The sequence below is a fragment of the Poecilia formosa genome, unplaced genomic scaffold, assembly GCF_000485575.1.
Source record: "Poecilia formosa unplaced genomic scaffold, Poecilia_formosa-5.1.2 Scaffold98, whole genome shotgun sequence".
Classification (NCBI taxonomy): domain Eukaryota; kingdom Metazoa; phylum Chordata; class Actinopteri; order Cyprinodontiformes; family Poeciliidae; genus Poecilia; species Poecilia formosa.
In genome coordinates, this window is record NW_006800037.1 from 970881 (window position 1) to 981321 (window position 10441).

A 10441-nucleotide genomic window follows, 5' to 3' on the forward strand; every position below is an offset into this window, starting at 1 on the left:
CCTTGAGAACATAGCTGAATCTGTCAAAAAAAAAAAAGAATAAATTTAGCAGCAGTTGTGTAAATTGTTGCTTTTCTGGTTTGATTGAAACCACTTATCAAATTTTTGTGTCCTACTTTTTTCAAAATATGGTATTTAGGCTCAACTTTATGATAAATCTCAGACTGACCCATCGTAAACAAACAAGTCAATAAAGAAAAAAGACAAGAATTTATACGTTCATACAATAAAATAAAGATGTTGCTAATCTTATAAGATTTTGGCCTCCTTTAAATTTATTTAAAAATATATAACATTTTGCATTAGGAAACATTTTTCAGGTCAGTTTCTGTTTTTTTTTTCTTTTTTATGGACAGTATTATCCCTTAATACCATGAATAAACATTAAATTACTGGGAATTGGAATTAAAAATAAACAATTCAGCAAGTGTACATGAAAAGGAGGCTTTAATAACAAAATAATTATTTATTTTGAAATGTATTAATCATCTGCATAAACAACCTGAAAATCCAACTTGCAACTACAGAGAAAACCCGCCATAACCATACTTTTCAAGCTTCTTGGTCACAACATGGTTTGAGTGGATAATCTAAGTAGAAAAACCTTATATAAATGTATACTCTGTATATTTAGTAATTACATAAAAATACAAAAAAAAACAAAAAAAACAAGAAAAAACACACAACAAATCCTATTTACACATAAGAACATATAAACATTCATTTATAAAGTGCACTTTATCAGACTTTGTCCTCATCTTGGGTTAAAATTTGGGGATATGGATGGTCTCCTTTGTGTCCTACATCCAAGACAGCAAAGTCTACATTATGATGGGAGCCACCAGAAAACAAAGTGGGAGGAACTCCTGTAAAATCCTGTCAACTGATTTCACAATCTGTGGAATAGATATAGAGTAATAATACCTTTTAGACAATTGCTTTATTTGACGAACCGTGATACTTTTAGCCCTCCGTAGTCCAAATGCAAATTGGACATTATTCAGTGTATACATAACAATCATTCTACCTCTTTGTGCTGACTTGTCAGCACTCTGAAAGGGGCGTGAGGCTGAGTAAAAAAAAAGTCTCTCGTCACGCACAAAAATTCCCCGCTACGTGGATGGAGGCGTGCAGCCAGTCACATATAGTGACGTAACGCAAGCGACCTCATTCTCCACCAATAGAAAAACGGGAAAACCGGAATGGCCGGGCCGACAGTCTGTTTATGCGTTTTCCCGCCCTGTGCGTCATTGGCTGCCTGACTGATTGATCTCAGTTAGCAATGGGAGCTTACATCAGCTGGCGGCAGAGGCTTTGACAGGAAGGATTTGGCTGCTCTGGAGTCCAGGTCAGAGTGTTTTTTATTTTGTTTTATCTGACTGCGTATGTGGGATTATTTGAACTCTCTCGTGACAGGGTTAGCTTCAACAGTCAAACAACTAGGAATGAATCGATAGAAGAAGTTAGCCTAGCTGGTTAGCTAACCTTAGCCACAGATGGCTAAGTAGCAGGGGGTAAAGAAAAAAAAAGGGCTGTTTTGTTTACGAACAGAACTGCCAATTCCACACTTTTGGACGAGTTGTTAAGTAATCAGGTTGTTGATAAAATTCAGACCATCCGCATTCTATAAAAGAAGACATCAGGTTTACTTCGGATAAAACTAAAACCAATAAGTTTACAAGAAGTAGCCGATCCGGTTTTGACTGAATGCACACAAACTAAAAATATTTGACAAATTCAGACATGCATTTCTACAGAAGCTACATAATTGTATTCTTAGGTGATTTACTGCCATAGCTCAAATTCTGTACATGTACTCTCTTCTCCCTACACGCAGTAGCTTGTTGTTACGCTTCTTGCACTGAATTTCTCACTAATTCCGTTTGTAATCCTTTAGTTGGCAGATATGGTGAGGCATGGCGTGATGTCGGAGCTGCAGACCATCCAGCAGCCTCACCAGGTTTGGTCTGCTCTTATCTCTTACTATCTCTCTGCTTTCGCTTCCTGAAATGCGTTTCAGGATGTTGAGCTTACTGGAAGTAGTTCTCACACTGCCTGGCCTTATCTGACAAAATAAAAACAGAAGCTCAACCATAATTCATGAGTCATTCACTCTAAAAGGTTGGGTGAAGATTTGCATTTGTAACCAGGGTTGAGGTGGGTTTCTAATGCTAGAAATACAACTATAACTTTGTTCAGACGTCTTAAAAAGAAGATTGTATGAACAAGATTCTGCGAAATTGAACAACCAAGCCCAAGTGGACATATTATTCATTGTTTTTCTTGCATTTTCTGCTGGACCACCACCTGATTTCTCTGGCTGCTCTCGCTTCACCCCCCCCCTCTTTCTCCCTCCCCTGGCTGTTCGGCCTGCTTCTCTGTGTTACAGGGTAACCCCCTGGCTGGGGGCCAAGTAGGACAAACCTGTGCGAGAATCCAGAACAATGGGAACATCACGGAAGAACCGCAGCCCCTCTCGCAGGGTACAGCAGGTATGCACCACTTGTAATGGTTGTAGCAGCTGTATGCACGCTCGTTTGAATGGCAGCACATCCTGGTAAATGTTACATTACACGTGTAGATTAAGAATTTTCTGCTCTGCTGCAGAGATTGAGAAAAGTCAGCCGGTGAACATCCCGGATTTTTCCAAAAGGAGAAAGAAGAAACGGACTAGAGCAACCGACAGCTTCACAGGCACCTTTAATGGTAATGAAGTTATTTGACAGTGTCGTCCTCATCGCTTGACAACGAGACGCAGTGGCGTTAATGTCCTGCTTTCTCTCGCATAGATCTGTACAAACTGACAGATGAGGTGCTTGGTCAGGGGGCATATGCTAAAGTTCAAGGATGTGTGAGCCTGCAAAATGGACAGGAGTTTGCTGTGAAAGTGAGTTATTATTATTTATTATTTTTTTTTTTTTGTCAGATAAGTACAACTGTATGTTTTTATATAGACAACTAAACATGTCTTGCGTGTCGTCTTGGGCAGATCATAGAAAAGGCTGCAGGGCACAGCCGAAGCAGAGTATTTCGAGAGGTGGAGACTCTCTATCAGTGTCAAGGAAACAAGTGAGTTGTTCATGCAATCTGTTCGTCATTTCTGTTAAAAACATGCTCAAACAATAAATGAAACCCGTTCTAAATGGCTCTGAATGTCTCTGTCCAGGAACATCTTGGAACTGATCCAATTCTTTGAAGACAGCTCGTACTTTTACTTGGTGTTTGAAAAGCTGCGTGGAGGCAAGTATGAAATATTAACGGTGCCATCTGCACACGTCTAACATGTTTATTTATTTTTTATCGGTTTCTCAGTATTTCCAAAAGTATTCATAACCCTTGTGCTTTTTCCAATATGCTACCATGAAATCAAATGTATCTCCTTTGGATTTTATGTGTTCAACTAGCATAAAGAGAGTTTAGTAAACTGTGGATTTCTTTTCAAAAATGCTAAAAATTAAAAGCACCGTGAATATGGAGGAATTTTTCTGCCATAATCCAAGAGCACACATTTTCAGTCTGTACAACACTTTCAACTTTCGAGGAGAAGCTTTGAGTACAAGCATTTCAAGTTTTCAGAAGAAAGACATGAAGTCCGGCTTTCAAAATATGAACGTAAGCAAAAGTACTAAAAAGTTTCGAGAACAAAAGATATGAACTCCTGCTTTCGGACTGAAAATGTGTGCTCTCGGGATTATGGCAGAAAAAATTCCTCCATATGTGAAAACTTTTGCGAGGCGCTGTAAACAGAAATGTAAGTAATCCTCCTTTCTTCCCGCAGGCTCCATTCTTACACACATCCAGAACCGAAAGCACTTCAACGAACTGGAGGCCAGCAAGGTGGTCCGGGACATTGCGCAAGCCTTGGACTTTCTGCACACAAAGGGTACATTTGTTTCTGAACAGCTTACGTGTCGAAGTCTTGACGTGAAAAAGATTTAGTTTGGAGTGTGTTTTTTATTTCTCAGGAATTGCTCACAGGGACCTCAAGCTGGAAAACATCCTGTGCGAATACACAGACCGGGTAAGTGACGTTATTAAGCTTTAAGGGAGACGGTTATCCCTGTACGCATTTGTTATGGCTGTAATAAATGTCCTTCCCCTTTTTCTGTTTTCTCTCAGGTGTCGCCAGTAAAAATCTGCGACTTTGATCTGGGAAGCGGCGTAAAGCTCAGCAGCGCCTGTACTCCCATAACGACGCCAGAGCTCACCACGCCGGTACGGGCTCGTTAACATTTCACTCCAAACTCCGATTTACGACTTGGCCGTGACTTTTTAAACACGCCGACGTCTCGCTTCTCTCAGTGCGGCTCAGCGGAGTACATGGCTCCAGAAGTAGTGGAGGCGTTCACCGACGAGGCCTCCTTCTACGACAAGCGCTGCGACCTGTGGAGCCTCGGCGTCATCCTCTACATCCTGCTGAGTGGAAGCCCCCCCTTCACAGGCCACTGTGGCACCGACTGCGGGTGGGACCGGGGGGAAGCATGCAGAGCGTGCCAGGTGTGCTCTCAAGTTTAGTTTCTGTGCTTATAACGTCTGACAAAACACGCATTATTACATGCATTGATAGAGCTTTACAGTTCCTTCTCCGTACAAGTGAAATAAAGTAATGCTTATATAAATCATTGCATGTATCAAGTAGGTGGTGGTCCAGAGAAATGGGAAAAATAGCAGGTCTTTGTGTTAATCAATCAATTAATGTTTGGTGTGTATAGGACATTTTAGCAGCAGGGCTGTTTGAGGTGCTTTATGTAATTAAAAACTTAAAAATTACAAAGTTTTAAAGAAAACACCATACAAAACATTACATTTTGATGTGGTAGTGATATGTTAAAAAAAGAAAAGACAAAGTTTTACTCACTTCCCATCAGGTTGAAGATCCAGGATTTCACTGTTTACGAAAGTTAAATCAAGAAATACCTTTTGTACGTCGGTCACTTCTGAAACTGAACATGCAACGTTATCCATCATAAGTGTTTATGTCTTTTAAAATGTCGATTAAAACGTCATCATATTTATGTTTGGAAAGAAGTAAGATTAGGTCGTACTGCTTTCCTCAGAGTTTCCTGTTTGAGAGCATCCAGGAGGGCAAGTACGAGTTTCCAGACAAGGACTGGGCTCACATCACAGACGGAGCCAAGGATCTCATATCGAAGCTGCTGGTTCGGGACTCCACTCTGCGCCTCAGCGCTGCTCAGGTCCTGCAGCATCCTTGGCTACAGGGGGTCGGTATTATTTCCATATATTCAGGTTTAGGACTTGTGTTGTTTGATTTGATCCTGTGAGTAAACTGTTGTAATCCTTTTTTTTTTTTTTCCATATATATTTACAGAATGCACCAGAGAGAGGTCTTCCAACTCCTCGTGTCCTACAGAGGTTTGCTTTGCGAGTTTTTTATGTCTTTACGATGCTTTGAAACAAAACAGACACATTTTAGGCAGCGGAAGGGAGACGTAAATGATTTTGAGTTGAAAGGGACATTTTTTTTTTTTTTTAGAGCGTTATTTCCTCGTCCAGCGGAACGAGGAATTAGCTTTTTGTAGGTCGTGCGGACAGCGTTGGTCGTTAAAACACAGAATCTCCTCTTTTCAGGAACAGCAGCACCAAGGACCTGACCCAGTTTGCAGCAGAAGCCATCGCCTTTAACCGGCAGCTCTCCCAGCACGACGAGCAGCAGGAGGACTCGGCGTCCATCGTCTGCTCCATGAGGCTGTCCCCTCCTTCCAATTCCCGGCTGGCCCGCAGACGGGCCCAGTCCAACGCTTCGCGCAGCGGGCACTTCTCTCCTGTTTCTGATGACCTCGCAGCCTGAGCCACCAGCACAGCTTCCCTCCTGGTTGTCTTCGCTAACCGATATCAGATTCTACCAGCTCTTTCTTTTTTTTTTTTGTTTTGTTTTGTTTTGTTTTGTCTTTTGCACAGGGAGTCTCATTGGAGCACTCACGTGGCATCAGAGTTGACTAACTTTACATGCAACACTTTTTTTTAAGCTGCCTAGGTTTTAAACTCCCGAGATCACTTTTCGCTTTAAAAAAAAAAGTATTTCTTAAGCTTTACCGATGTATTTATTGGTAATTCTCAACCAAAAAGCCAACAACAAAACCTCTGTTGTTGCCAGCAGATAAATCTAGGACATATAATTAGCAGAACAGCGTTTTAGAGGTGCAGCCGTTTACTGTCCTCATGTGAAAATCATTTTGTTTTTGCTGATTTTATTTCTCTCTTCTTTTTCTTTTTTTATTAGCTGTGAATTATTCAGTATTTTGATTTTACTATTAAGCTTCAGAAAAGGGATGATTTGTGCTTCTTAAAGCCCGTATGTGGATGTGATTGGATGTTTGTGTTTATGTTTGAAGGATAGAAGTGGACGACTCTTGGAGAAACCTGGAGCTTTTTATTCATATTACCAGTTAAAGTCGTTATGTGTTAATTGCATGAGTGTGATTTTCAGGTGCTTGAATTAAGGATCTTTTCACTGCAACACAACCTACCTGTAGCACTGCTGTACTTTAAAATGAACGTAGTTTGAGTGAATGCAAGAGAAGCCCATTGGTGCCACTTCAAAGAAAACTGAACTCATAGTCGCTGTTTATGAGCGTTAAAGTTATAACTGTGAGGTAATAATTATCATTAAATGCAATGTATATTTAAAGTCAAATCAATTAAATATACATTAAAAAAGGTAACTTTGTTTTGAGATAAACATTTTTTTATTGTGTTTTTTATTCTGTTTTTCCATTTGTTTTGCAACACCAATTTTCTTTTTTTTTTTTTTTTAAACAATAAGTTTATTATAAGTCCAGGTACAACGTCAAAATTATGGTTATCTACCTCATAACGTTTTTAATGTGAATTATAACTTTTTTTTTTATAAAACTTAACTGAGAATTGTGACTTCAGATTTCATCATTTGAATTAAAAATCATCAGTAATATATTTACAACCCATAATTTTAGCATTGAAATGCGTGGCTATGACTCAATTTCTTTGAAGTTGTCTGAATGGGCTTCCATGGTTCGAGGAGAATATAATGTATGCAGAGCATTATGATTTATTTTTTTTAAATCTTTATTTCAATCCTCCAGATAGGTTTTGTTTTGCTCTAAAAACAAACAAACAAAAAAAAGAAACACCACAACAAATATTGATTTATTTTTTTCTGCTCAGTTGTTTAGTACATTTGGAGTTTTTTTTTTTTTTTGTAGACTTGAGCTGTGATTCTTGCTTTTAAAGTTGTAGATAGTCATAAAAGTCAAAGGGATTTATTTTCATGTTACATTTGATAGTAAGAAATTGGCCTAAAGTAATTAAAGGGATTTATTTTTGTAAGTGCATTTTGTTTAGTTTTGTATTTGGTAATGTGAACATGGAAGTAAAAGGAATTGAGCAAGCTGAAGTATTTTGACTTCATTTTGTTTTCGGTTCATGTTCGGGCTGCAGTATCCACCTGAACTTCTTTTAACCCTTTTAAATTTACTTGCCGCCCTCGAACAGACCCCTTCCCCTCCCATCTTTCCCGTATCTCGTGCTGTTGCCATGGTCACCCCATATCTTCAGCAACTGAGAGCTTTCATTGTCAAGCAGGAATTAAGAGAGATTTGCTCTGAGACAACATCAGGAAACAATTACTTGCCATGTTAAAACCCCCGCTCTTGTTTTTTATGAATCCTAAAAAGAACCCCTCCCTTCCCCGCCGCCCCCCTCATGCCGGGTTTTAATGGCATCAAATGAGATGCGGTAATGGGTACGCAATTAAGGAGCCCCGCAGAGCTTTGATGTAGGACCTGATGAGCAAAGCTGTTCTTGTGCATGGAGCAGATTTCCACTGGGATGCTGTGTTCTCAATAAAAAAATTTTGAAATATCACCTCTTGTGTAATTTGTGTTGGTTTGTGTTCAACGGTTATCTCTTAATATACTTGCTCTGACTCAGGGGATGTCAGTAGTTTTTATTTTCAAAGGCTCTTTTGTGCGAGCTGAAGGCCAAAGGGAGGGGGAAGGATGTAGAAAGTAATTGCTTGGTGGAAAAAAAAAGAAAGAAGGAGAAACAGGCTTCCTCTGAAATAGTTTGTCATTATGATTTATATGACATCTGAGAAGTATCTGTTTTTATGCAGTGACTTTTGCTTTTCTAATAGCCTTAAATAATAATAATAATAATAAAAACTTTAAGTAATTATTTTAAATAGCTTAAGAATTAACCGTAACTTACTGATTCCTATTTTGTCAAAGTTCTCGTTATCGGAGGAAAGGGTATTTGGATGAGGATGATTTGACAGTTTGTTTGACTTGACTCTTTAGCGCTCCTAGTGGTGAGAGGCGAGCAGTGCAGCAGCTGCTTTCTGCTGTTCACCTACTGGAGGAAGAGACAACATTCACCCCGCAGCTGCTGTGCAACAGGATGCAGAGACAGAGCGCGGCCAGGCACCCAGCAGGACTACGGGTTCAATAAAAGGTAAGTGACGCGGAGTTGTTGGTAATAATGCTGCTGAAATGAACTTTTAATGGTTTATGTGATTCTTCCAGTTTTGCCTGGGTATAGATCTGTGTGCCTCAAATCAAAAATCCTTCATTCATCCTGAAATTAAATGAAAATGTTTGTTCAAACAGTTGTAGATTATGATGGTTGTGGGGGAGGGAGATTCTCCTGTAACAGTCCGTATCGCAGCTCTTCTGTAGAAGCCTCTGACTGGAGACAGTTTGATCATACATGACAGTCTCTCTTTTCCTTAAAGGTGCTCAAACATGACGATTGAGACGTTGAGAAATGTACCAATGACGACTAAAAAACTGAAACTTTCTCCCACAAAACTCTGTGTGTGCAGTGATGAAGTGCTTCGTCCAATCCTGTTAAGACATGGTGCTACCTGATGAGAAATCAAGACCATCTGCTCCCAGCAACATCCCAGAGCGGCGCAGCCTGCGGCACCAGAACCTGCCCTCCCCGGCTCTGTGCTGCGCCTGCGGCCTGTGCATCATGCTGGCCGGCATCAACATCACCCTGGTCGGAGCTTTCGCCTTCGGCACCTTCAGCCTGGCGGCCAACCCTCCCATCATCATCGGGCCCCTCCTCTTGCTGCTGGCTCTGGCTTTCTTCACGGCCTGCTGCGTGGTCAGCAGGAGACCCCCGTCCCACATGGCTCGGAAGACCCAGGGAGGGGAGAAGTGGGGGCTGATGCGGATGGGGACGGTCGCCTTCGAGATGGAGATGAGCGAGCACACCCTGCAGGACACGACGGCCGTCCAGCTCAGCCCCACAAACTCCCTCAGCTCCTCTCACAAGTCCACGTCGAACCAGGGGGACGGCTCGGCTCTGGCCTCCTGTCAGAGTGAGACCAAAGAGCCGCAGGGCTCTGAGAAGAGTGACACGGGTGCTGACGGGGATAAAACGAGTCTGACCTCTGAAAACAAGGAGAGCACTTCCACACAGCTGCTGCCTGACCAGAAGACATCCTCCTCCACATAGCACGGACCGGCTGTGCTTGACTGGACGACTGTTTATCCCACCGCAGGACGGGTGCATCTGATGGACCTCAAACGTCTTTTCAACACAAGGAAAAACTGTAAAAAGAGATCAGATATGCTCCAAATGAGACCTTCCACTATGTTTGAGCTCTTACCTCAAAATGTTGACCAATTCTGGTCCTGGAAACAATTTTTTCTGCTTCCTTTGTAACAGTTTTGAATATGAAGGGGTTGCAGGATTTCTGTAAAGATGCATTTGTTCCTAACCTTTCTCAGATTTATTGACTAAAAATAGTGGGAGTCATTAATTGTGATGCTTTTATTGAATCTGTGAAAAACATTTTTTTTTAAGCCATTAGCTTTCTGTTCACCAGTAAGAGCAAATCAACATAAAACTGCCTAATTTTACAACTGCCTAATCTGTGGTATATTTTTTTCTTGTTTTTCTAAAATGCTGCTGTATGTTTTTTTATTTTATTTATTTTTTTAATCTTTTCTGGTTGTGTCGTTGTGTGTTTCTCTTCAAGGCCACCGTGCTGCACGCTACAACATGTCGTGCAGCTCCTGTAATTACTCAATTGCGTTACAGGATATTGTTACATGTTTATTGCTGTTCTCCGAGATAGACGCTGTCCTTCCTCCAACAGAAAGAGAAATTTGCTCATTTTTCTTCTTTTTCGTGAAAAAAAAAAAAAACCTGGCATAGGCAGATTATTTCTTATTTGTGCCCAATAGGCTGACTGGTGTTTGTTGCTGCTGCTCTAGATGTGAGGATGGAAGATAATATGCGTCCAGCTGAGCCCCATTGAGAAAAAGGCTGCTCTGTGAGCCTCACTGACACAGTTTATCATTAACTTTATATAACATCTCTGAGTTTGATTCTCTCACAGTTCACATCACTTGTTGCGCAAGGCGGCAACAACTCGAAATGTGTAAAAAAAAACAAAAAAACTAACATTTGTTTCCATTCTGTATGTCAT

At 40.8% G+C, this 10441-nt stretch overlaps 2 protein-coding genes across 3 annotated transcripts; both read left to right on the forward strand.

Moving 5' to 3' along the window:
- The first annotated feature begins 1218 nt into the window (after positions 1 to 1218).
- Positions 1219 to 6944, forward strand: mknk1 (MAPK interacting serine/threonine kinase 1). The gene is made up of 14 exons (XM_007558694.2): positions 1219 to 1348; positions 1898 to 1960; positions 2390 to 2492; positions 2608 to 2706; positions 2790 to 2887; positions 2990 to 3069; positions 3167 to 3240; positions 3779 to 3883; positions 3966 to 4021; positions 4120 to 4215; positions 4303 to 4497; positions 5058 to 5222; positions 5330 to 5373; positions 5590 to 6944. Exons 2-14 carry the CDS (start codon positions 1907 to 1909, stop codon positions 5807 to 5809), a joined length of 1389 nt encoding a protein of 462 aa, XP_007558756.1. The 5' UTR covers positions 1219 to 1348; positions 1898 to 1906; the 3' UTR covers positions 5810 to 6944.
- A 1210-nt stretch (positions 6945 to 8154) lies between these two features.
- Positions 8155 to 10157, forward strand: LOC107836950 (uncharacterized). Of its 2 annotated transcripts, none has more exons than XM_016674634.1 (2): positions 8155 to 8451; positions 8822 to 10157. In XM_016674634.1, the coding sequence occupies exon 2, from the start codon at positions 8854 to 8856 to the stop codon at positions 9460 to 9462; it is 609 nt and encodes a 202-aa protein (XP_016530120.1). In that variant the 5' UTR covers positions 8155 to 8451; positions 8822 to 8853; the 3' UTR covers positions 9463 to 10157. The 2 variants fall into 2 exon arrangements, with proteins under 2 accessions (XP_016530120.1, XP_016530121.1); XM_016674635.1 differs by lacking the exon at positions 8155 to 8451 and adding an exon at positions 8469 to 8731.
- The last annotated feature ends 284 nt before the right edge of the window (positions 10158 to 10441 follow it).

Excerpts from the sequence above, each read along its gene's own strand:
- LOC107836950 (XM_016674634.1), top strand. The coding sequence starts at position 8,854 with ATGGTGCTACCTGATGAGAAATCAAGACCATCTGCTCCCAGCAACATC.
- mknk1 (XM_007558694.2), top strand. The coding sequence starts at position 1,907 with ATGGTGAGGCATGGCGTGATGTCGGAGCTGCAGACCATCCAGCAGCCT. Across the intron at positions 2,493-2,607 it reads CCTCTCGCAGGGTACAGCAG|AGATTGAGAAAAGTCAGCCG; the intron begins GTATGCACCACT and ends GCTCTGCTGCAG. Across the intron at positions 4,022-4,119 it reads TGTGCGAATACACAGACCGG|GTGTCGCCAGTAAAAATCTG; the intron begins GTAAGTGACGTT and ends GTTTTCTCTCAG.